Raw genomic sequence first — 27,972 nt, 5'->3', positions numbered from 1 at the left:
GCTAGCTATCAGAGCAGTTTCTTGTCATTGTTGCTAGCTGTCTGTCCATCCAGAATCATGGCAGTTTCTTGTCATTGTTGCTAGCTATCTGGCCATCCAGAATCATGACAACACACAGACGTCTGTCCTATTGAAGCGTGCACATCGTTTTCGTGACGTTGTCAGCAAACCTGTCTATAGTGGTAGATCCCAGAATTAAATAGAACATTGTGAGATACAGTGCCTTCAGAATGTATTCACACTCCTTGACTTTTTCCACATTATGTTGTGTTACAGCCTGAATTTAAAATGGATAAAAATAATAATAATTTGATCACCGGCCAACACACAATACCTGATAATGTCAAAGTGGAATTACGTTTTTTTTCTTTTATTTAATTTTTACAAATTAAGAAAAAATGAACATCTGAAATGTCTTGAGTCAGTAAGTTTTCAACCCTTTGTTATGGCAAGACTAAATAACTTCAGGAGTAAAAATGTCCTTAATAAGTTGTATGGACAATAATAGTGTTTTAAATTGATCTTTGAATGACTACCTCATCTCTGTACCCCACACATAAAGTTATCTGTAAAGTCCCTCAGTAGAGCAGTGAATTTGTTCTTGTTGCTGTTCTTGTACAAAGTGTTGACTCAGGGGTGTGAATACTTATGTAAATTAGATATTTCTGTATTTTAGGTTCAATAAATTAGAAGAAATTAGCTTTGTCATTATGAGGTGTTGTGTGTAGATGGGTGAGACATTTATTTAGTTAATCCATATTGAATTCAGGCTGTGACTGTAACGCTCGTCGTTTGTAGTTGAAGAAGTGGACCAAAGCGCAGCGTGGTAAGTGTTCATGATATTTATTTTCAAGAAACACTCAAACAAAATAACAAAAGGGAAAAACGAAAATGCAAAGTTCCGTCAGGCACATAAGCTAAACAGAAAATAACCTCCCACAAAACTCAGGTGGAAAACAGGCTGCCTAAGTATGATTCCCAATCAGAGACAACGATAGACAGCTGCCTCTGATTGGGATCCACACTCGGCTCAAAAACAAAGAAATAGAAAACATAGATATTCCCACCCGAGTCACACCCTGACCTAACCAAACATAGAGAATAAATAAGAACTCTAAGGTCAGGGCATGACAGTACCCCCCCCAAAGGTGCAAACTCCGGTCGCAAACCTGAACCTATAGGGGAGGGTCCGGGTGGGCATCTCCGTTTGTTGGAAGCTCTGGTGCGGGACACCGATCCCCCTCCGCTTGGGGCTCCCCCCACTTTCGTGGAACGGGACCTTAGATCCTCGCCGGAGGCTCCGGGCCTTGGATCGTCGCCGGAGGAACCAGACCGTAGATCATCGCCGGAGGCTCCGGGCCTTGGATCGTCGCCGGAGGAACCAGACCGTAGATCATCGCCGGAGGCTCCGGGCCCTGGATCGTCGCCGGAGGCTCTGGGCCCTGGATCGTCGCCGGAGGCTCCGGGCCCTGGATCGTCGCCGGAGAAACCGGACCGTAGATCGTCGCCGGAGGCTCCGGACTGGGAACCCCCGCTGGAGGCTCCGAACTGCCGACCGTCGCTGGAGACTCCGGTCTCAGGAGGTTCCGGACTGCAGGCCGTCTCAGGAGGTTCCGGACTGCAGGCCGTCTCAGGAGGCTCCGGACTGCAGGCCGTCTCAGGAGGCTCCGGACTGCAGGCCGTCTCAGGAGGCTCCGGACTGCAGGCCATCTCAGGAGGTTCCGGACTGCAGGCCATCACCGGAAACTCTGGACTGGGAACTGTCGCCGGAGGCTCCGTGCCATGGATCATCACTGGAGGCTCCGTGCCATGGATCATCACTGGAGGCTCCGTGCCATGGATCATCACTGGAGGCTCCGGGCCATGGATCATCACTGGAGGCTCCGTGCCATGGATCATCACTGGAGGCTTTGTGCCATGGATTATCACTGGAGGCTTTGTGCCATGGATTATCACTGGAGGCTTTGTGCCATGGATTATCACTGGAGGCTCCGTGCCATGGATTATCACTGGAGGCTCCGGGCCATGGATCATCACTGGAGGCTCCGGGCCATGGATCATCACTGGAGGCTCCGGGCCATGGATCATCACTGGAGGCTTCGTGCCATGGATCATCACTGCAGGCTTCGTACGTGGAGCCGGAACAGGTCTCACCGGATTGGGGAGACGCACTGGACGCCGGGCGCGTGGAGCAGGCACAGGACACACTGGGCCATGGAGGCGCACCGGAGGTCTGGAGCGCAGGGCTGGCACAACCCGTCCTGGCTGGATGCTCTCTCCAGCCTGGGAAGTGCGGGGCGCTGGCACAGGACGAACTGGGGTGTGAAGCCGCACTGGCGACACAGTGCGTAGAGCTGGCGCAGGATATCCTGGACCGAGGAGGCGCACCGGAGACCAGGAGCGCTGAGCTGGCACAATCCGTCCTGGCTGAATGCCCACTCTAGCACGGCAAATGCGGGGCGCAGGCACAGAGCGCACTGGGCAGTGAATGCGCACTGGAGATATAGTGCGCATCACAGCATAACACGGTGCCTGACTGGTTACATGCTCCCCACGGTAAGCACAGGGTGTTGGCTCAGGTCTCAATCCTGACGCCGCCAATCTCCCCGTGTGCCCCCCCAAAAACATTTTTGGGGAGCTGCCTCTCGGGCTTCCGTTGTTGCCGTGCTAGTTCCTCGTAGCGTCGCCGTTCTGCTCTCGCTGCCTCTATCTTCTCCTTTGGACGGCGATACTCCCTGTCCTGCCTCCAGGGTCCTTTCCCGTCTAGGATCTCCTCCCATGTCCAACTCTCCTGGCCACGCTGCTTGGTCTGTCTTTGGTGTGAGGTTCTGTAACACTCGTCGTTTGTAGTTGAAGAAGTGGACCAAAGCGCAGCGTGGTAAGTGTTCATGATATTTATTTTCAAGAAACACTCGAACAAAATAACAAAAGGGAAAAACGAAAACACACAGTTCTGTCAGGCACATAAGCAAAACAGAAAATGACCTCCCACAAAACTCAGGTGGAAAACAGGCTGCCTAAGTATGATTCCCAATCAGAGACAACGATAGACAGCTGCCTCTGATTGGGAACCACACTTGGCTCAAAAACAAAGAAATAGAAAACATAGATATTCCCTCCCGAGTCACACCCTGACCTAACCAAACATAGAGAATAAATAAGAACTCTAAGGTCAGGGCGTGACAGTAACACAAAAAAGTGAAATAATGGGTAAATAAGCAAGTTTGCGCTGTTCAGTTTTCAGCTGTGCTAACATAATTGCAAAAGGGTTTTCTAATGATCAATTAGCCTTTTAAAATGATACACTTGGATTAGCTAACACAACGAGCCATTGGAACACAGGAGTGATGGTTGCTGATAATGGGCCTCTGTACACCTATGTAGATATTCCATAAAAAAATCTGCCGTTTCCAGCTACAATAGTAATTTGCAACATTAACAATGTCTACGCTGTATTTCTGATCTATTTGATGTTATTTTAATGGACAAAAAAATGTGTTTTTCTTTCAAAAACAAGGACAAGGTCCCAAAAAACTTTTGAACGGTAGTGTATATGTCACGGTTGTCTTCGTCTTCTGACGATATAACGAAATCGTCATCAGAAAAGGTAGACCAATATGCAGCAGGTACGTGTATGCTCATTTTGACTTTTATTTAAATTATCAAAAGAGCACTCCAAAACAACAAAACACGAAAACGAACGAACAACTAAACAGTCTGGCAAAGCCTAGGGCTGAACACAGAACAATCACCCACCCTGAACCACATAAAACAAATACCCTCTGTCACGCCCTGACCAAACTACAAAACAATTAACCTTATATACTGGCCAGGACGTGACAGTACCCCCCCCTTAAAGGTGCTACCCCGGAAGCACCTTAACAAAAAAAATAAAAAATACCCCCAAACAATACCCAAAAGAAAATTTCCCCCTTACTAAAGGGAGGGAAGGGAGGGTGGCTGCCGTCAACGACGGCACTGTGCTACACCCCCCCTCCCCAACCCACCTATTTTTTGGAGGTGGCTCCGGCTCAGCCCGTTCCAGGCTGTCTGGGCAGTCTGGCAGCTCGGGACAGTCTGGGCAGTCTGGCAACTCGGGACAGTCTGGGCAGTCTGGCAACTCGGGACAGTCTGGGCAGTCTGGCAACTCGGGACAGTCTGGCAACTCGGGACAGTCTGGCAACTCGGGACAGTCTGGGCAGTCTGGCCACTCCGGCAGGTCAGGGCAGTCTGGCCACTCCGGCAGGTCAGGGCAGTCTGGCCACTCCGGCAGGTCAGGGCAGTCTGGCCACTCCGGCAGTTCAGGGCAGTCTGGCCACTCCGGCAGTTCAGGGCAGTCTGGCCACTCCGGCAGTTCAGGGCAGTCTGGCCACTCCGGCCGTTCAGGGCAGTCTGGCCACTCCGGCCGTTCAGGGCAGTCTGGCCACTCCGGCCGTTCAGCGCAGTCTGGCCACTCCGGCCGTTCAGCGCAGTCTGGCCACTCCGGCCGTTCAGCGCAGTCTGGCCACTCCGGCAGTTCAGCGCAGTCTGGCCACTCCGGCAGTTCAGCGCAGTCTGGCCACTCCGGCAGTTCAGCGCAGTCTGGCCACTCCGGCAGTTCAGCGCAGTCTGGCCACTCCGGCAGTTCAGCGCAGTCTGGCCACTCCGGCAGTTCAGCGCAGTCTGACCAATCCGGCGACTGTTGACTGGCGGGCAGCTCCGACGACTGTTGACTGACGGGCAGCTCCGACGACTGTTGACTGACGGGCAGCTCTGACGACTGTTGACTGACGGGCAGCTCCGACGACTGTTGACTGGCGGGCAGCTCCGACGACTGTTGACTGGCGGGCAGCTCCGACGACTGTTGACTGGCGGGCAGCTCCGACGACTGTTGACTGGCGAGGCTGGGAACACGCACCTTGGGCTTGGTGCGGGGTGCTGGTACTGGGCGTACCAGATTGGAGACACGTACCTCAGGGCTAGTGTGGGGAGCTGGCCTGGGGCTCCATCCTTGCACCTCTTCACAGCCCTTGTGCCCCCCCCCCAAAATTTCTTGGGGCTGCCTCTCGGGTTCCCTTAACTCTTCCATAGCCCTGGACACGAACGTCCTTAAATCTGCCCACGTCCATCCATCCATGCTGTTTTCCTGCTGCTTGGTCCTTTGGTGGTGGGTGATTCTGTCACGGTTGTCTTCGTCTTCTGACGATATAACGAAATCGTCATCAGAAAAGGTAGACCAATATGCAGCAGGTACGTGTATGCTCATTTTGACTTTTATTTAAATTATCAAAAGAGCACTCCAAAACAACAAAACACGAAAACGAACGAACAACTAAACAGTCTGGCAAAGCCTAGGGCTGAACACAGAACAATCACCCACCCTGAACCACATAAAACAAATACCCTCTGTCACGCCCTGACCAAACTACAAAACAATTAACCTTATATACTGGCCAGGACGTGACAGTATATCTGGGGTAGATAGCATGAGGATACGGGATCGGTGCCTGCTGTCTATACTAATAGCTTCACCGTTCAAGAAGAACTAGAAGATACTTCCAACAGGTGAAAACCAGAGAAGTAGAACACAGAATTCAATAGAACCCTATCTGTGTATTCTATACAGTATGTGTCTCTACGGGGTAAATAGCATGAGGACATGGATCTGCATGTGTTATCTACAAAATGATATACAACATAGGAGTATATTATATTGAGCCTCTCACCATTGGATGAGAACTGGGAGATGTAACTTACTACCCCTACAGATTACAACTGGAGGGCTAGATCACATAATTAGATAGAGCACTGTAATGTTTATGTATCTCTATGGGGTTGAGATGAGGTGGATGACAACTAAACTGAGTGTAGATATCATGATACCGATCCTGAGGGTTCTTTCCACAGAATTCCATAGAATACATTCACATAATTCTATAGAACACATCCACAGAATTCCATAGAACACATCCACAGAATTCCATAGAACACATCCACAGAATTCCATAGAACACATCCACAGAATTCCATAGAACACATCCACAGAATTCTATAGAACACATCCACAGAATTCCATAGAACACATCCACAGAATTCCGTAGGAGACAAAAGTAATATTGCATCCCTGTGGGTATATCGGTCCATTGTTATTAAGCTGTTCTAGAACAGACAAGATGTACAGTGTTCTGGTGTTGAAATCAGATGTGTTCACTGATTGAGTTCACACACTGATCATGATTGTGGTCAGGAGAGCAACATATTGTAAGTAATGGAGGGGAAATATAGTCTGGTCCCAGTTGACAAGACGGCACAAACAGCTCTGGTTCCAGGCTAGGGGGAAACACACCTGTCCTGTCACTCTCGATAACAACAATGCTCACAACCACACCAGACTCTCTTCCTGACTCTCACCTTTCATTGTTTTCCCGGTTCTCTTTCCTCCCTTCTCAAAGCATCTCCTTGGGAATAGACCATAGGTATTTCTCCTCATCCCTGTCCTGTTTTGTCCCTGTCTCCTATAATTTCTTCCCCTCCTCTCCTCTCATCTGTTGGTCTCTCATCACCCTTTCTTTATTTTGTTCTGTGTTGATCAAGTCATCGTTCCTCATGGTATTGTGAGATGACCCACGTCTGAAGGGTTCTGTTGCATGCTATTTACTGTCTTTATCCCCAAATGTCTTTATTGGATGTGTGTCTTTAAAAAAAAAACTAAACTATGTTGTTATTTTAAATCTTGCAATCAAACAATACCTTCCCTCAGTAGCATTTAAACACAGAAAATGTCTATAATAGATAGGAGGATCAGGGTTTGGTTTTTCTTCGATAAGCTAATGCTAATTAACACAATGTTATTACCACTAATGCTAACTAACACAATGCTATTACCACTAATGCTAACTAACGTAATGCTTTTACCACTAATGTTAACTAAAACGATGCTATTACCACTAATGCTAACTAACACGATGCTATTACCACTAATGCTAACTAACACGATGCTATTACCACTAATGCTAACTAACACAATGCTTTTACCACTAATGCTAACTAACACGATGCTATTACCACTAATGCTAACTAACACAATGCTTTTAACACTAATGCTAACTAACACGATGCAATTACCACTAATGCTAACTAACGCAATGATTTTACCATGAATGCTAACTAACATGATGCTATTAACACTAATGCTAATTAACGCAATGTTGTTACCACTAATGCTAACTAACACGATGCTATTACCACTAATGTTAACTAAAACGATGCTATTACCACTAATGCTAACTAACACAACGTTATTACCATTAATGCTAACTAACACGATGCTATTACCACTAATGCTAACTAACACGATGCTATTACCACTAATGCTAACTAACACGATGCTATTACCACTAAATCTAACTAACACAATGCTTGTACCACTAATGCTAACTAACACGATGCTATTACCACTAATGTTAACTAACACAATGCTATTACCACTAATGCTAACTAGCACGATGCTATTACATCAGACATACAGTAGCAATAACTTGTAGCTGTTCCTAAGAATACCTCTAAATTGTTACAATATATCCTCTATTAGCTCAATAAAGTAAACCCTTTTCAGATATTTGTAACATGTACCAACACGACTTTTCAGAAAAACAATAGAGTAGATTTTAGAAGTAGTGTTTATCAGAGACAGACAGACCAGAGACCACTATGTGTTTAGCGTTCAGACAAGGATCTCTCTCTGCATGGTTAACTCCTCTCCTCCCTCCATCAGGACATTCTATCGCTTCGAGGCTGCCTGGGACAGCGCCATGCATAACTCCCTCCTCCTGAACCGGGTCACTCCTTACGGAGAGAAAATCTACATGACCTTGTCGGCCTACCTAGAGGTAAAACATTATACAGTTAATAATACAATATATTCCATTTATCAGGCGCTTTTAATCCAAATCGACTTTCCCGTGACGTTGCAAGTACCACCCTCTACCAACTGAGCCACAGAGGCACACACACATATAGTTCTACAGTTATACTGTACCTCTCTACGTGTTCCTTCCTGACTATCTATATGTAACACTGAATCCACAAAGACCAGCTGAGAAAATCAGCTGAGAGTCTTCTCATATTGACTGATTTTTGTCAGTTGCGTTTCGGATTTTAGAACAATGGAACCACAACTGGTTGTTTTTTCTTCACACGATCAAACTGTCAGACTGTTTAAACTGTATATAACTATGTTGGTTTATCTCAATCTGGAGATACTGTATAACTGCATTAGCAGGAGTTAAGGCTCCACTCTGTCAGACTGCTGACCTCTCCGGAAGACTACAATAACTGTAACTGTAATCAGAAATGTATTTCACTTACAGTACTTACAGTACTATCCAAAATGATTCCTTCTGTATCTGGACTTACTGTCTGTATCTGGACTTAACTGACTGTATCTGGACTTACTGACTGTATCTGGACTTAACTGACTGTATCTGGACTCACTGACTGTATCTGGACTTACTGACTGTATCTGGACTTCACTGACTGTATCTGGACTCACTGACTGTATCTGGACTTCACTGACTGTATCTGGACTTACTGACTGTATCTGGACTTACTGACTGTATCTGGACTCACTGACTGTATCTGGACTTCACTGACTGTATCTGGACTTCACTGACTGTATCTGGACTTACTGACTGTATCTGGACTCACTGACTGTATCTGGACTCACTGACTGTATCTGGACTCACTGACTGTATCTGGACTTACTGACTGTATCTGGACTTCACTGACTGTATCTGGACTCACTGTCTGTATCTGGACTCACTGACTGTATCTGGACTTACTGACTGTATCTGGACTTACTGACTGTATCTGGACTCACTGACTGTATCTGGACTCACTGACTGTATCTGGACTTACTGACTGTATCTGGACTTATTGACTGTATCTGGACTTACTGACTGTATCTGGACTTACTGACTGTATCTGGACTTACTGACTGTATCTGACGTTATGATCTAAGAAGCAGAGAGTTGAGCATTAAAACCTTGTCCTTTCTTTAGATGGAGAACTGCACCCAGCCAACAGTCATAACCAAAGATTTCTGCATGGTGTTCTACTCTCGAGACGCTAAACTCCCGGCCTCCCGCTCCATCCGAAACCTGTTTGGCACAGGAAGCCTGAGGGCAGTGGAGGGGTGAGTTGAACATCGCATTATTATTAACAGAAACATTCTTTGCTTCTGTTGCATTGCTGAAAGATGACATTGAAATCATTGGAAACAATGGAAATAACCCCCTTAGCTGTGTCTGTTATCGGTCTTTCTCTCTCTCTCTCTCTCTCTCTGCAGTAACCGGGTGACAGGTGTGTACGAGGTCAGCCTATGTCACCTGGCCGATCATGGGAGTCCAGGTGAGACACTTTTTCCATTGCCTCTCCTCACTGTCTGTGTATCTATGTATGTATTTGAGATTGACAACATTGCAGTCAGACGGCAAAGAATGACTGATCCACAAATCACCTAGCATCCTGAAAAGCTACTCATTATGTGATCAAGATGAATGATTCCGCCTTGCCTTGCTCAAACAGATCCCCTCAATTAAGCTGTATCACTCCTTCCCCCCTTCACCCTTGACCTTTCCTGACCCTCAGGTATGCAGAGGAGACGTCGACGGGTGCTGGACACCTCGGTGGCCTACGTCCGCGGGGAGGAGAACCTGGCTGGGTGGAGGCCTCGCAGTGACAGCCTCATCCTGGACCACCAGTGGGAGCTGGAGAAACTCAGCCTCCTGCAGGAGGTATGTGGTACTATAACCTCAGTGCTGGACACCTCAGTGTAGTCATCCCTGTGGCTCAGTTGGTAGAGCATGGTGTTTACAACGCCAGCATGGTGTTTGCAACACCAGGGTTGTGGGTTCGATTCCCACGAGGGGGCCAGTACAAAAAAAAAAATGCATGAAATGAAATGTATGCATTCACTACTGTAAGTCGCTCTGGATAAGAGCGTCTGCTAAATGAATAAAATGTAAATTTAACAACCTACACCCGATACAGAGCCTTCACAAAATATTCATACTCCTGGGCTTATTCCACATGTTGTTGTGTTACAGCCTGAATTCAAAATTGATTAAATAAAAAATTTTCTCATCCATCTCTACACAATAAACCATAATGACAAAGTCAAAACATGTTTTTAGACATTTTTTGCAAATGTATTGAAAATGAAATACAGAAAAAATAATCAAACGCGCCGAATATGCGCCGAACAGGTGTAGACCTCACCGTGAAATGCTTACTTACAAGCCCTTTAACCAACAATGCAGCTCCTGAAATAGATTTAATAAAATATTTACAAAAGAAATTAAAGAAAAAAATTATGATCAAAAAGTAACACAAGAAAATGAGGAGGCTATATACAGGGTGTTACGGTACAGAGTCAATGTGGAGGCTATATACAGGGTGTTACGGTACAGAGTCAATGTGGAGGCTATATACAGGGGGTACTGGTACAGAGTCAATGTGGAGACTATATACAGGGGGTACCGGTACAGAGTCAATGTGGAGGCTATATACAGGGGGTACCGGTACAGAGTCAATGTGGAGGCTATATACAGGGGGTACCGGTACAGAGTCAATGTGGAGGCTATATACAGGGGGTACCGGTACAAAGTCAATGTGGAGGCTATATACAGGGGGTACTGGTACAGAGTCAATGTGGAGACTATATACAGGGGGTACCGGTACAGAGTCAATGTGGAGGCTATATACAGGGGGTACCGGTACAGAGTCAATGTGGAGGCTATATACAGGGGGTACCGGTACAGAGTCTAGGTCCAAGTTGCACAGGGAGGGGTTAAGTCCCAGGGCCCTGAGACTAGTGATGAGCTTGCGTGGTACTATGTTGTTGAAGCTGTAGTCAATGAACAGCGTCCAGGTTGCTCTTGTCCAGGTCGAGGAAGGCGGACATCTGTTGTATTTCCTCTCGGTCTAATGGTCAAGACGTCATGTTTCTCCTGTGGGAGACCCGGGTTCATATCCCGGCAGTTTTATTACTAATGATGTTTTGTTCTGGTTGGTTCTCTACAGGTGGAGAAGACGAGACACCGCCTGCTCCTGAGGGAGAAATTAGAGTCCACCCTGCTGCTGGGTCAGGAGGGGTTGTTGTCCTGTGTAGGTGAGGAGCAGAGTGAGTCCCCTCAACCCTCTGAGGGTCTCGGCCTCAGTCCCACCGTAGATGCCCCCAATGAGAGGCAGAGGGAGCTAGCCATTAAGGTCAGTGTCTGTCTGTCTTTCTTTAAAAACTTGTTAGAAGTTAGTTATTATTGTTACTCGAATATTCACATTCTTGCTCGAGTGTCCCTTTTTTAAATGTTGTACGTGTGCCCAGTTAAGCCTTTGTCTTTATTAAACATCTCTGAGTAAAACATTTTTTGTAAAGCCTCTTGCTCTGAAACGTAAAGCACTCTCAATCTCTTCTCTACCAGTGTCTTCGGCTGCTCACCCACTCCTTCAACAGAGAGTACAGCCACGTGTGTGTCAGCGCCAGTGAAAGCAAGGTAGGCTTCCTCCTATGCTACTTTACTATGATGGTTTTCATGTCTGTATCCTGTTTGAAGTTACTTCGATTTGAGGAAACTATGAGTAGGTAAATGACATGTTTTCCATTGTTCTCAGTGAGCTTTTTCTAGACATGCTGTTTTTTGTGATTGTGTTTCTAGCTGTCTGAGATGTCAGTGACTCTGCTGAGGGAGTCGACCTCTGCCACAGCCCTCAACATCCTCACCCCCTCCTCGACGTGCCCCTCACTGGTGGAGGGATGCTACCCCAAGTCCGAAGGGCTCAGGTCAGTAATAACACTCTCGTAAGAGACACTCTTGACATGACACAAACAGAATTTAGTTATTAGCCTTGTTTTGTTCAATGTTCTTTATTTATATATACTCTGAATACCAGGGGTGGAAAAAGTACCCAAGTACTTGAGTCAAGGTAAAGATACCTTAATAGAAAATGACTCAATTAAAAGTGAAAGTCACCCAGTAAAAGTGTAAAAGTATTTGGTTTTAAGTATCAAAAGTAAGTATTAAAAGTACATGTAATTGCTAAAATATACTGAAGTATAAAAAAATAAAAGTATAAATTATTTCAAACCAGACAGCACATTTTTCTTGTTTTTTATTTATTTACAGATAGCCAGGGGTTTTATTTACTCCAACACTCAGACATCATTTACAAACGAAGCATGTGTGTTTAGTGAGTCCTCCAGATCAGAGGCAGTAGGGATGACCAGGGATGTTCTCTGTTTAGTGAGTCCTCCAGATCAGAGGCAGTAGGGATGACCAGGGATGTTCTCTGTTTAGTGAGTCCTCCAGATCAGAGGCAGTAGGGATGACCAGGGATGTTCTCTGTTTAGTGAGTCCTCCAGATCAGAGGCAGTAGGGATGACCAGGGATGTTCTCTGTTTAGTGAGTCCACCAGATCAGAGGCAGTAGGGATGACCAGGGATGTTCTCTGTTTAGTGAGTCCTCCAGATCAGAGGCAGTAGGGATGACCAGGGATGTTCTCTGTTTAGTGAGTCCTCCAGATCAGAGGCAGTAGGGATGACCAGGGATCTTCTCTGTTGATATGTGCACGAATTAGACCGTTTTTCTGTCCTGATAAGCATTCTGTAATGAGTACTTTTGGGTGTCAGGGAAAATGTATGGTGTAAAAAGTACATACTTTTCTTTAGGAATGTAGTGAAGTAAAAGTAAAAGTTGTCAAAAAATATAAATAGTAAAGTAAAATACAGATCCCCCCCCCCCAAAAAAAGTACTTAAGTAGTACTTTTAATTATTTTTATTTAAGTACTTTACGCCACTGCTAAATACCCCAATTCATGTTGTTAAGTTAAAAAGAATACAAGATAAGAATTACTGACACCGTTCAAACCAACCAGGTTTCAGAAATGTAAAGCCAATTATCTTGACAATCATCTTTTTGTTGTTGCAGATAGAAACTTTATAGTCCCAAGGTCTAGACATGGCTGCTTCAGCAACACTGAACTATGGTCCAAAGACAGACTGAACTGGGGTCTGGTGTAGCGTTAATGCTCCCAACCCCGAACCACATGTACCCACCTGGCGACTGCTTTGAGCCCCATCTTAGCCGTTCCTGCACATGCTCCTTCTTACTCATCTCATCTCCTTTCTCTATCTGTCCGTCCCCCCCAACCCCAGAACACCCATGCCTCGTTCCCGCTGCGCCAGCCCCAACCCTGACTGCTCACAGCGGGACGGAGAGGTCAAGATATCCCCTGGCCCCAGTGGGGTCGCAGCCCCGGAGGTTAAGCCTCGGGAACGACGCTTCGTACCAGACATCCAGGAGATCCGGGTCAGGTGAGTGGCTCCAGAGATAGATTTTTTGTAATTTTTTTTGCCTTTATTTAACTAGGCAAGTCAGTTAAGAACAAATTCTTATTTTCAATGACAGCCTAGGAACAGTGGGTTAACTGCCTTGTTCAGGGGCAGAACGACAGATTTATACCTTGTCAGCTCAGGGATTCAATCTTGCAACCTTTCGGTTACAAGTCCAACGCTCTAACCACTAGGCTACCTGCCGATTGATTGACTGACTGACTGAGTCAGTGTTTTATGGCTCCAGAGGTTTATCATTAAAAGTGGTGGAACTGACCAAATCAAATACAGTAACAATCATTTAGAGTACCCGTCTGAGTTAATAACAGGAGTTCTCAACTCAACAGTCCTTAATGGGTACAGCGTTGGAAAGGCATATCAACTGGAAAAAATAACACCTGCTCACACTGAAAATAATTCATTGAATTTAGAATTTCTTCAACACCAGCCTTCGTTAGCATTTTGGCAGAACAAACAGGGTTTCTGGTCAGCATTAATTCTCTAGGTTAAACTTGGCTACTCTTATTTCAACGTGAGTCTTGTGCATTCTAGATTGGATCTCGTCAAGTGTAGTTACACGTGTAGTGTACTTGGTCTTTCTTCCAGCCCCATCGTGTCAAAGAAGGGCTACCTGCATTTCCTGGAGCCTCATACCAACGGCTGGGTGAAGCGTTATGTGGTGGTGAGACGTCCGTACGTCTACATCTACAATACAGAGAGAGACAGCGTGGAGAGAGCCATCCTCAACCTCTCCTCTGCCCATGTCGAGTACAGCGAGGACCAGCAGGCCATGCTTAAGGTACATCACCTTTACACACCTTTACCTGACGCCTTTGCTTGCCGACACACCTTTACATAACTTTACCTGACATCTTTACCTGCCAACACAACTTTACACACCTTTACCTGCCGACACACCTTTACCTGCCGACACACCTTTACCTGCCGTCACACATTTACACACATTTTACCTGCCGACACACCTTTACCTGCCGACACGCCTTTACCTGCCGACACACCTTTACCTGCTGACACACCTTTATCTGCCGACACACCTTTATCTGCCGACACACCTTTACCTGCCGACACACCTTTACCTGCCGACCCACCTTTACACACATTTTACCTGAGGACGCCTACAGTAGGCCTTGTTCCAATCTCTTAGACTGCATGCCCAATACATTTCTAAATTCTAAGTCAGCAGGCCAAACTCAGTGTTGGTAACCTTTTATAATGCAAAAAAACGAAGTCATGTCTGCTCAGTATTTAGCTGATCCCAGTAGGTGCTCTGTGCCTGACATGGTCTTTGTCAGGTTAACCAACGTTAGATGAACTACTACCGTGAACACCATTTCATGTCCTCTTTTACTTGACACACACACACTGAGTGTACAAAACATTAGGAACACCTGTTCTTTCCATGACACAGACTGACCAGGTGAATCCAGGTGAAAGCTATAATCCCTTATTGATGTCACCTGTTAAATCCACTTCAATCAGTGTAGATGAGGGAGGAGACAGGTTAAAGAAGGATTTTTAAGCCTTGAGACAATTGAGACATGGACTGTGTATGTGTGCCATTCAGAGGGTGAATGGGCAAGATAAAAAATTTAAGTGCCTTTGAACGGGGTATAGTAGTAGGTGCCGGGTGCACCGGTTTGTGTCAAGAACTGCAACGCTGCTGGGTTTTTCACACTCAACAGTTTCCTGTGTGTATCCAGAATGGTCCACCACCCAAAGGACATCCAGCCAACTGGACACAACTGTTGGAAGCATTGGAGTCAACATGGACCAGCATCCCTGTGGAACGCTGTCGACACCTTGTAGAGTCCATGTCCTGACGAATTGAGGCTGTTCTGAGGGCAAAAGGGGGGTGCAACTCAATATTAGGAAGGTGTACCTAATGTTTTGTACACTCAGTGTAAAGCATATCTATACTATTTGAAAAGACAGATGTTTTTTCCTCCCCGTGGGGAAAAAAAAAACTCAAAGAGAAGCTTTCCTTCAGAAGCTGGCTGGTTTTAACACTACTGTAACGTTCTCTGTGTGTTTATCCCCAGACACCAAACGCGTTTGCTGTGTGTACTGAGCACCGCGGGATACTGCTGCAAGCCAGCAACGACAAGGAGATGCACGACTGGCTCTATGCATTTAACCCTCTCCTGGCTGGATCCATCAGGTAACATGGCTGACACACTTAGATCCGTTGATGGTCCCTCTAGTTTTAATAGCGATGGTTTTCCCCACATACCGGCTGGTTTGAAGAAGGCCTAGGTTTTACTTTACAGTGATAAATTATCGTATGTGGTTGTTTTACCTACGTTAGTGGAATGCACTGATTGGAAGTTGCCCTGGATAAGAACGTCTGCTAAATGACTCACTACTGTAGTGACTCTGGATCAGAGCTTCTGCTGAACGACTCACTACTGTAGTGGCCCTGGATAAGAACGTCTGCTAAATGACTCACTACTGTAAGACTCTCTGGATCAGAGAGTCTGCTAAATGACTCACTACTGTAAGTCTCTGTGGATCAGAGAGTCTGCTAAATGACTCACTACTGTAGTGACTCTGGATCAGAGCTTCTGCTGAACGACTCACTACTGTAGTGACTCTGGATAAGAGAGTCTGCTAAATGACTCACTACTGTAGTGGCCCTGGATAAGAACGTCTGCTAAATGACTCACTGCTGTAAGTCTCTCTGGATCAGAGAGTCTGCTGAATTACTCACTAACTGTAGTGTCTCTGGATCAGAAAGTCTGCTAAATGACTCACTACTGTAAGACTCTCTGGAACAGAGAGTCTGCTAAATGACTCACTACTTTAAGTCTCTATGGATCAGAGAGTCTGCTAAATGACTCACTAACTGTAGTGTCTCTGGATCAGAAAGTCTGCTAAATGACTCACTACTGTAAGACTCTCTGGATCAGAGCTTCTGCTAAATGACTCACTACTGTAAGTCTCTGTGGATCAGAAAGTCTGCTAAATGACTCACTACTGTAAGTCTCTGGATCAGAGAGTCTGCTAAATGACTCACTACTGTAGTGTCTCTGGATCAGAGAGTCTGCTAAATGACTCACTACTGTAAGTCTCTCTGGATAAGAGAGTCTGCTGAATGACTCACTACTGTAGTGACTCTGGATAAGAGAGTCTGCTAAATGACTCACTACTGTAGTGACTCTGGATAAGAGAGTCTGCTAAATGACTCACTACTGTAAGTGACTCTGGATCAGAGAGTCTGCGGAATGACTCACTACTGTAGTGACTCTGGATCAGAGAGTCTGCTGAATGACTCACTACTGTAGTGACTCTGGATAAGAGAGTCTGCTAAATGACTCACTACTGTAAGTCTCTCTGGATCAGAGAGTCTGCTAAATGACTCACTACTGTAATGACTCTGGATAATAGAGTCTGCTAAATGACTCACTACTGTAAGTGACTCTGGATCAGAGAGTCTGCTGAATGACTCACTACTGTAGTGACTCTGGATAAGAGAGTCTGCTAAATGACTCACTACTGTAAGCCTCTCTGGATCAGAGAGTCAGCTAAATGACTCACTACTGTAAGTCTCTCTGGATAAGAGAGTCTGCTAAATGACTCACTACTGTAGTGCCTCTGGATAAGAGAGTCTGCTAAATGACTCACTACTGTAGTGGCTCTGGATCAGAGAGTCTGCTAAATGACTCACTACTGTAAGTCTCTCTGGATAAGAGAGTCTGCTAAATGACTCACTACTGTAGTGGCTCTGGATCAGAGAGTCTGCTAAATGACTCACTACTGTAGAGGCTCTGGATCAGAGAGTCTGCGGAATGACTCACTACTGTAGTGACTCTGGATCAGAGAGTCTGCTGAATGACTCACTACTGTAGTGACTCTGGATAAGAGAGTCTGCTAAATGACTCACTACTGTAAGTCTCTCTGGATCAGAGAGTCTGCTAAATGACTCACTACTGTAATGACTCTGGATCAGAGAGTCTGCTAAATGACTCACTACTGTAGTGGCTCTGGATCAGAGAGTCTGCTAAATGACATGTACAATGTAAACCTTTTGAGTCATTGTTTTAATGAATATAAATTCTCTCCCTCTTGTTTCTGTCAGATCCAAACTCTCCAGAAGAAGAGCTGGACAGATGAGGATGTGAAACAACACGTCTTATAGACAAGACAATAGAACACCAAAAGACTAACCTGTATATAGACCCCAGACTTATTACTTCTTTATTCCTGTGCTGACCCCTTAACCCTCCTCCTCCTCCTCCTCCTACACTAGTAACCAACTTGCTCCTCCTCCTCCTCCTCCTTCTGCACACGCCCAGTTTATCCCAAGCTGACCACCAGCGTATCTAAGGCCCTGAGGCTTCCGTCATCGTTGTGTGTCTGTCAGGCCTGTACCGCTGTCTGTCTGTGTTGGCCTTATTGTCTGGTTTAACCCTTCTCCAAGGCTGAGGCCCAAATACCACCCTATTCTCTATATAGTGCATTGATTTTGACCAGGGCCTACAAGGCTGGTCATAGCTACTCTAAGAAGGGCCTATAAGGCCGGTCATAGCTACTGTAAGAAGGGCCTATAAGGTCGGTCATAGTTACTGTAAGAAGGCCTATAGGGCTGGTCATAGCTACTGTAAGAAGGGCCTATAAGGCCGGTCATAGCTACTTTAAGAAGGGCCTATAAGGCTGGTCATAGCCACTGTAAGAAGAGCCTATAAGGCTGGTCATAGCTACTCTAAGAAGGGCCTATAAGGCTGGTCATAGCTACTGTAAGAAGGGCCTATAAGGCTGGTCATAGCTACTGTAAGAAGGGCCTATAAGGCTGGTCATAGCCACTGTAAGAAGGGCCTATAGGGCTGGTCATAGCTACTGTAAGAAGGGCCTATAAGGCTGGTCATAGCTACTGTAAGAAGGGCCTACAAGGCTCTGGTCAAAAGTAGTGCACTACATAGGGTATAGGGTGCAGGCTCTGGTCTAAAGTAGTGCACTAAGTAAGGAATAAGGTATCATTTGGGACTGAGCCCAAACCTCCTTTAGCAGAATGTTCCGAGCCGAGGGAACGGAGGAAGAGAGAGGGCGGAGAGGGGTAGTTACCAGTTCCTTATTTTATAGACTTGCATTATGATGTACTGCAACACGTTGAGCTTATTAAATAACACATGTATTCCTTCAGGAAAGAAAAAAAAAATAAAAAAGAATGTCTGCAGCGTTGACAGTAAATCGCTCCATTTTAAAGTTGCCCTGACAGTGGGCTTCTGTTCACATTACTAGTTAAATATAAGGTTAAATAAAAAAAATAAAAATAAAAAAATTACTACATTGTTGCACGTCAGCTTACCTTACAGAACAAAACAGAGAAGTAAGTAGTACTGACTCAAGATATGTGGTATTGGTCTTATTGTTACTCTATACAATGTTGAAACAAGCAGGTTAGTATTCAAAGTCAACACATTTTCACCAAATTAGGGTTTCCTCAGTTCTGCAACAACAACAAAAAATAGGAGTGAAAAAACGACAGTTGACAGTGTTTGGGTGTATTACCTCTTCTGTCCCTTGTCTCTTTCCATACCATCTCAGCTCTGTTGGAAAGACAGAATAGCTCCTTATGAATCAAGGACACTATATAATCTCCTTATTCCTCCTGATATGTTTTGAGACGTTAACACACACACAGGGTGTGTCCCCAAGTTAAATAAAGTTTAAATAAAAAATAAAAATAATAAAAATTGCATTCTATTACCTATATAGTGCATTACTTTTGATTAGGGCCCATAGTCTCTTTCATAGTTGCTCTGGTCAAATGCAGTGCACTATACAGACAATCGTGTGCCAATTGGGATGCATCCACAGCCTGGCAACGAGAGAAGGGTTGGCATCGATCAAATGTTCACATGTTCACACTGGTTTTCTAGTAAAAAAAAACACACGATGGTTCAGCTACATCTCTGTAGCTACTCTCAGTAGACGATCTACACTAGCTCTGACTACATCATTTACGAAAATCCTCCAAATTTAACCTTAATTAATATCTGAGTCAGATTTTTATTTTATTAAGTTGAGGTTATATTTATATATTTAACAACATTATCATTGATTTATGCATGTATTTATTTACAAAGACAATTATATTTTTAAAATAGTTATAGTGCAACTTCTGCACACAGCACTTTTTATTATCAGTTCCTCTAACTTTTTGTTAACATGACCTATGACCCCCCCCCCCCTCCTTACTCTGGATAGTGAATAGTGCCACCCCCCAAATAACAACACTGATGGAGGGCCCGTTTCCCCCAAATAACAACACTGATGGAGGGCCCGTTTCCCCCAAATAACAACACTGATGGAGGGCCTGTTTCCCCCCAAATAACAACACTGATGGAGGGCCCGTTTCCCCCAAATAACAACACTGATGGAGGGCCCGTTTCCCCAAATAACAACACTGATGGAGGGCCCGTTTCCCCCAATAACAACACTGATGGAGGGCCCGTTTCCCCCAAATAACAACACTGATGGAGGGCCTGTTTCCCCAAATAACAACACTGATACAGGGCCCGCTTCCCCCAAATAACAACACTGATACAGGGCCCGTTTCCCCAAATAACAACACTGATACAGGGCCCGTTTCCCCAAATAACAACACTGATACAGGGCCAGTTTCCACCAATAACAACACTGATACAGGGCCCGTTTCCCCAAATAACAACACTGATGGAGGGCCCGTTTCCCAAAAATAACAACACTGATGGAGGGCCCGTTTCCCCAAATAACAACACTGATACAGGGCCCGTTTCCCCAAATAACAACACTGATACAGGGCCAGTTTCCACCAATAACAACACTGATACAGAGCCAGCTTCCCCCTATAACAACACTGATACAGGGCCCGTTTCCCCCTATAACAACACTGATACAGGGCCCGTTTCCCCCAATAACAACAATGATACAGGGCCCGCTTCCCCTTATAACAACACTGATACAGGGCCCGCTTCCCCCTATAACAACACTGATACAGGGCCCGCTTCCCCCTATAACAGCACTGATACAGGGCCCGCTTCCCCCTATAACAACACTGATACAGGGCCCGTTTCCCCGTATAACAACACTGATACAGAGCCAGCTTCCCCCAATAACAACACTGATACAGAGCCCGTTTCCACCAATAACAACACTGATACAAGGCCCGTTTCCCCCTATAACAACACTGATACAGGGCCCGTTTCCCCCAATAACAACACTGATACAGGGCCCGTTTCCCCCTATAACAACACTGATACAGGGCCCGTTTCCCCCTATAACAACACTGATACAGAGCCCGCTTCTACATTACTTGAATATAACCATCATCATCACGTAGATAGATTTTTTAAAAGTTTTGTACCTGACCTGCGATCTCACTTTGCTCATGCCACAATATTTGATCAGCTAGAGAGATTGTGATTATATTGGAAATGACAATGAAATAATCTAATAACAAATTCTAATTCAAACCCAATATGAGAAACAGACAGAACGGTCCTTTTTTGCATTGTGAATAGAATAATGTCAATGAAAACAAGCGTAACCATTTTCTAGCACACTGGGGATCAGATAAAAAAAAAAACGGTGTTTCTGAAGAAGGATTTGCACATGGAACATGATGTGGTGCCTCTGTTTTCAGTCATACAGTATATCTGCAGTCACCAGCTGCTTTGACTCTTCATGTCTCATTCTGCTGTATTGTTGTTCTCTGTACATCCGCCCGTCAAGGCAATCATTGCTCTGTCCAAAATAGCACCCTATTCCCCTATAAAGTGCATTGTTTTTTTTACCAGAGCCCTATAGGAGCATTATGGGTCCTGATAAAAAACTAGTGCACTACATAGGGAATAGGGTGCCATTTGTAATTTCTCCATCATCAGGCAGTTTGTCCAGCAGACTAGTATACGTCATGTCTGTTTGGAGATGACTATGAGTGTATGAACTTGAATTGTATCATTCACTTAAATCCAGTGACAATGAGCTGGCATATTCCATTTCTAAACATATTATCTTTACGGTATAAAGATCGTCAGAGGCCTGTACCAACGGGTCAGAGGCCTGTACCAACGGGTCAGAGGCCTGTACCAACGGGTCAGAGGCCTGTACCAACGGGTCAGAGGCCTACCCTGTACTAATGGGTCTTGTTCGATTGATTCAATCAGGAAAAACCAAATAGTCACTGAAATCTCACATACAGTCCTGTAGAATGTAAATTATTATATCAAGCTTTTAATATTTGATTTGATTGCAGTGAGTATGTTTCTGGTTTTGGTTGTCTCTTTCCCAGTTTACAATATTAGGGCATTACACTTTATAGGACATTCTAGACCTTTACTCCAGAGGAGATGTATTCACTTGGCCTGTTCTATGTAGACATGTAGACATGACATCATGTAGACTGCGGGTGCTTCCCAAATGGTTCCCTATATAGCACACTGATCTTGACCAGAGCCATTTGGCACTGTCTGTCACTCCTATTTCCCTGTCTGTCACTCCTATTTCCCTGCCTGTCACTCCTGTCTGTCACTCCTATTTCCCTGTCCGTCACTCCTATTTCCCTGCCTGTCACTCCTATTTCCCTGCCTGTCACTCCTATTTCCCTGCCTGTCACTCCTATTTCCCTGCCTGTCACTCCTATTTCCCTGCCTGTCACTCCTATTTCCCTGCCTGTCACTCCTATTTCCCTGCCTGTCACTCCTATTTCCCTGCCTGTCACTCCTATTTCACTGTCTGTCACACCTATTTCCCTGCCTGTCACTCCTATTTCACTGCCTGTCACTCCTATTTCACTGCCTGTCACTCCTATTTCCCTGCCTGTCACTCCTATTTCACTGTCTGTCACTCCTATTTCCCTGTCTGTCACTCCTATTTCCCTGTCTGTCCACAAACATCTACTGTACCATCACCCGGACACTATCATACCCTAACATCTACTGTACCATCACCCGGACACTATCATACCCTAACATCTACTGTACCATCACCCGGACACTATCATACCCTAACATCTACTGTACCATCACCCGGACACTATCATACCCTAACATCTACTGTACCATCACCCGGACACTATCATACCCTAACATCTACTGTACCATCACCCGGACACTATCATACCCTAACATCTACTGTACCATCACCCGGACACTATCATACCCTAACATCTACTGTACCATCACCCGGACACTATCATACCCTAACATCTACTGTACCATCACCCGGACACTATCATACCCTAACATCTACTGTACCATCACCTGGACACTATCATACCCTAACATCTACTGTACCATCACCCGGACACTATCATACCCTAACATCTACTGTACCATCACCTGGACACTATCATACCCTAACATCTACTGTACCATTCACCTGGACACTATCATACCCTAACATCTACTGTACCATCACCCGGACACTATCATACCCTAACATCTACTGTACCATCACCCGGACACTATCATACCCTAACATCTACTGTACCATCACCCGGACACTATCATACCCTAACATCTACTGTACCATCACCCGGACACTATCGTACCCGAACAGCCTTCACAAAGCAGCTTCTAGATTTATAACCTATTGTCTTAATTTATTGTGCTTTTATATGTAGTAACTGATGTTTTTTTCTTTAGCTCTGTCAAACTACACCCATTAAAGCATTTTTCTATTTAATTTTTCTTCAAGTTATTTTGCATTGTATATAAACAAACATGATTGCTGTGAGCAGTGTATTATGCAGCTGTAACCTATTTAAACACCATCTTAAATGGGTAGTAGTTAAATCAATGTCTCTATTTGAGTGTTGGAGTTAAGCGTCAAAAAAGTTTGTGTACACTAAACACAGATGTTAAATAAATGTGGAAATGATGCAACACTACCAAAATATACATGTCATGTTGTTTTGATCTTGTTTCACTGTATGCTGAGGTTTATAGGCCTGCCCTGTATGATGGTGTCAGAAGGCTGCAGTCTTATTGGCTCTCGGAGGGGAGGGCTGCAGTCTTATTGGCTCTTTTTTATTTTCTCCCCCAATTGGTAGTAGTTACAGTCTTGTCTCATCGCTGCAACTCCCATACGGACTCGGGAGAGGTCAAAGGTCGAGAGCCATGCGTCGTCCGAAACACAACCCAACCGATCCACACTGCTTCTTGACACAACTCACATCCAACCCGGAAGCCAGCCGCACGCCGATGTGTTGGAGGAAACACCGTACACCTGGCCAGCGTGCACTGCGCCCGGCCTGCCACAGGAGTCGCTAGTGCGCGATGAGATAAGGACATACCTGCCGGCCAAACCCTCCCTAACCCGGAGGATGCTGGGCCAATTGTGCGTTGCCCCATGGACCTCCCAGTCGCGGCTGGCTGCGACAGAGCCTGGGCTCGAACCCAGAGTCTCTGGTGGCACAGCTAGTACTGCGATGCAGTGCCTTAGACCACTGCGCCACCCGGGAGGCCGTCTTATTGGCTCTTAACCAACCGTGCTATTTTGTTTGTTTTTTCGCGTTGGTTGTGGCTTGTTTTGTACATAATGTTGCTGCTTCCGTCTCTTATGACAGAAAAGAGCTTCTGAAAATCAGAACTGCGATTCCTCACCTCAGATTAGACAAAGAGATTTTCTTCAACGCGTCGGACGGGAGGGATATACTACAGACGTCGACCAGGCCCAGATCCCCGTCATTCACTGGAGAAGGAAACTGACATTTTGCGGAAAAAGATCAGGGTGCCTTGTGAGGATCAGGCGACAAGTGGCTAATCTGCCTTTGCCTTCCGGTCCTGCTAGCTAGTACAATCGCTGGAAAATAAATGGGATGAACTGAAAGCACATACAGTGCCTTGCAAAAGTATTCATCGGCCTTGGCGTTTTTCCTATTTTATTGCATTACAATCTGTAATTTAAATTATTTTTTATTTGGATTTCATGTAATGGACATACACAAAATAGTCCAAATTGGTGAAATGAAATGAAAAAATAACTTGTTTCAAAAAAATAAAAACTGGAAAAGTGGTGTGTGCATATGTATTCACCCCCTTCACCCCCTTTGCTATGAAGTCCCTAAATACGATCTGGTGCAACCAGTTACCTTCAGTAGTTACATAATTAGTTAAATAAAGTCCACCTGTGTGCAATCTAAGTGTCACATGATCGGTCACATGATCTCAGTATATATACACCTGTTCTGAAAGGCCCCATATTCTGCAACACCACCAAGCAAGCGGCACCATGAAGACCAAGGAGCTCTCCAAACAGGTCAGGGACAAAGTTGTGGAGAAGTACAGATCATGGTTGAGTTAATGAAAAATATCAGAAACTTTGAACATCCCACTGAGCACCATTAAATCCATTATTAATAAATGGAAAGAATATGACACCAAAACAAACCTGCCAAGAGAGGGCCGCCCACCAAACTCACAGACCAGGCAAGGAGGGCTTTAACCAGAGAGGCAACAAAGAGACCAAAGATAACCCTGAAGGAGCAGCAAAGCTCCACAGCGGAGATTGGAGTGCCTGTCCATAGGACCACTTTAAGCCGTACACTCCACAGAGCTGGGCTTTACGGAAGAGTGACCAGAAAAAAGTCATTGCTTAAAGAAAAAAAAATAAGCAAACAGGTTTGGTGTTCGCCAAAAGGCAATTGGGAGACTCCCAAAACATATGGAAGAAGGTACTCTGGTCAGATGAGACAGAAATGTAGCTTTTTGGCCATCAAGGAAAACGCTATGTCTGGCGCAAACCCAACACCTCTCATCACCCCCGAGAACACCATCCCCATATTGAAGCATGTCGGTGGCAGCATCATGCTGTGGGGATGTTTTTCATCAGTAGGGACTGGGAAACTGGTCAGAATTGAAGGAATGATGGATGGCGCTAAATACAGGTAAATTCTTGAGGGAAACCTGTTTCAGTCTTCCAGAGATTTGAGACTGGTCCGGAGGTTCACCTTCCAGCAGGACAATGACCCTAAGCATACTGCTAAAGCAACACTCGAGTGGTTTAACTTCTATGGGCAAGCGTCCCACCCCTGGTACACCCTATCAACAGCAGGTGAAATATCAAGGGCGCCAAATTTGAAAACAATTAAATGTCATAATTCAAATTTCTCAAACATACAACTATCTTACACCCTTTGAAAGATAAACATCTCCTTAATCTAACCACGTTGTCCGATTTCAAAAAGGTTTTACGGGGAAAGCATAAAGTTAGGTTATGTTAGGAGAGTACATTGACAATAGCTGTGTGTAATGCATTGTCGATTCAAAGACAGGCGTCACCAAAACCATAAAATCAGCTAAAATTATGCACTAACCTTTTACAATCTCCATCAGATGACACTCCTAGGACATTATGTTAGACAATGCATGCATTTTTAGTTCTATCAAGTTCATATTTATATCTAAAAACAGCGTTTTACTATGGCGTTGATGTTCAGGAAATTGTTTCCCTCCAATACCGGCAGTCAAGTCATGACAACAAAATAATTAATTAATATTAGAAAACATTGGTAAAATATTATATTGTCATTCAAAGAATTATAGATTTACATCTCTTAAACGCAATGGACTTGCCAGATTTAAAATTAACCTTACTGGGAAATCACACTTTGCAATAATCTGAGCACTGCGCCAGAAAAATACGCATTGCGATACAGACTAACCGCCATGTTGGAGAGATCTAAAATCGAAAATACTATGTAAATAATCCATTACCTTTGATTCTCTTCATCAGATGTCACTTCCAAAGAATCCCAGGTCCATAACGAATGTAGTTTTGTTCAAAAAAGCTCATCATTTATGTCCAAAAACCTCCGTGTTGTAGCACATGATCTAAGCCAGCCGGACTTTACTTCACATCACGAACGGAAAAAATATATTTACGTTTGTTCAAACATGTCAAACGTTGTATCGCATAAATCATTAGGGCCTTTTTTAACCAGAACATGAATAAAATTCAAGGCGGACCATTGGGTTCTCTTTCAAAACGTTTCGGAATGAGAGTACCCACCATCAACTCGGCGCCAGGTGTCTAATGGGCCATCGCCGTTCCAAAGCTCTTCTTCAGTCAGATCTCACTGTAGAAGACTCAAAACACTTTGTAAAGGCTGGGGACATCTTGTGGAAGCAATAGGAAGTGCCAAAACATTCCTCACCCCCTTTGTTTTTCAATGGTATAGGCTTAAAGTCAATTCAACACATCAGGTATCCACTTCCTGTCAGAATCTGTCTCAGGGTTTTGCCTGCCAAATGAGTTCTGTTATACTCACAGACACCATTCAAACAGTTTTTGAAACTTTAGGGTGTTTTCTATCCATATATAATAAGTATATGCATATTGTAGTTACTGGGTAGGATTAGTAACCAGATTAAATCGGGTACATTTTTTTATCCAGCCGTGAAAATACTGCCCCCTATACCCTAACAGGTTAATAATATGCATATCCTAGCTTCTGAGTTGGTGTAGGATGCAGTTAAAAATGGGCACATATTTTTTTCAAAATTCTCAATACTGCCCCCTAGCCCCAACAGGTTTTAAGGGGAAACATTTAAATGTCTTGGAATGGCCTAGTCAAAGCCCAGACCTCAATCCATTTGAGAATCTTTGGTATGACTTAAAGATTGCTGTACACCAGCGGAACCCATCCAACTTGAAGGAGCTTGAGCAGTTTAGTTTGGCTAGATGTACCGAGCTTATAGAGACATTCCCCAAGATACTTGCAGCTGTAATTGCTGCAAATGATGGCTTTACAAAGTATTGACTTTGTGGGGGTGAATAGTAAGGGAAGACCCCCCTGAAATGGACAAAAATGAATGGGAACATATTGGCACCGTACGAAACATATACACAATGTACAATACCACTCATTTGGGCCCCGTTTCATTCAAAACATATTGCAAATATCATATGGCAAATGCCAAGTGTCACACAGCAAATCCAATAGATGGCGAGCGCGCTCCACCGTGAATTTTCTAATTGCAAATGGAACACAAGTCAAGACCCAAGAGTAAAATATTGAAAATATGAAGAAAAAAATTCTAAAACGTATCACCCCCTTAAAAAAGTGCTTTCTGGACCGTTTTTCGAAGTTCTTTCGATTTTTTTTGTCAATTATACATGTATAAGAACTGTATGAACATACTTTTGTCATATTTTATTGACACTTTTTTTTCTTTTTTTCGCTGCGCTCAGACCGAGCAAGCCACGGTCAAGCGGGGCATCTCGTCGGCACTGCCTAGAGATTATGGTAATGCCATTGCAGGCTTTGTGTGTCTTTAAGCCCCGCACTGTGTCACTCCATCCTTTATGTGTGTGTGTGTGTGTGTGTGTGTGTGTGTGTGTGTGTGTGTGTGTGTGTGTGTGTGTGTGTGTGTGTGTGTGTGTGTGTGAGAGAGAGAGAGAGTTTTTCTTTGACATCTGTTGGGAGAAATGACTGATTTACAGTTCATGAGGGTTGCCTAATCACACATATGAAGTTTTGAAAAGATCCTTCCGAAACAGCCCCTATGACACCATTTTAAGGCACTTCTGGTTGACACAGGAAGCTGAAAGTGAACACATATCCTCCTTGGGTTAGGCTCTTATAGAATATTTAGTTTTAAGC

The 27,972-nt window shown here is 44.7% G+C and overlaps 1 protein-coding gene across 1 annotated transcript in view; it reads left to right on the top strand.

The window, feature by feature from the left end:
• Window positions 1-22,885, top strand: part of LOC115151467 (kinesin-like protein KIF1A) — a gene marked incomplete in the record, with an annotated part of 143,354 nt that extends 120,469 nt beyond the window's left edge. Inside the window, 12 exon segments of the mRNA XM_029695430.1 lie at window positions 6,432-6,455; window positions 7,754-7,868; window positions 9,039-9,172; window positions 9,326-9,387; window positions 9,628-9,773; window positions 11,062-11,247; window positions 11,460-11,531; window positions 11,694-11,818; window positions 13,191-13,349; window positions 13,974-14,166; window positions 15,428-15,546; window positions 17,464-22,885. Coding sequence (XP_029551290.1) covers window positions 6,432-6,455; window positions 7,754-7,868; window positions 9,039-9,172; window positions 9,326-9,387; window positions 9,628-9,773; window positions 11,062-11,247; window positions 11,460-11,531; window positions 11,694-11,818; window positions 13,191-13,349; window positions 13,974-14,166; window positions 15,428-15,546; window positions 17,464-17,506 — 1,378 coding nt within the window.
• Window positions 22,886-27,972: the final 5,087 nt, after the last annotated feature.

The sequence above is a fragment of the Salmo trutta genome, chromosome 17 (genome assembly GCF_901001165.1).
Source record: "Salmo trutta chromosome 17, fSalTru1.1, whole genome shotgun sequence".
Classification (NCBI taxonomy): domain Eukaryota; kingdom Metazoa; phylum Chordata; class Actinopteri; order Salmoniformes; family Salmonidae; genus Salmo; species Salmo trutta.
The sequence above is the reverse complement of the archived record's forward strand: the minus strand, read 5'-3'. Positions and strand labels throughout refer to the sequence as shown.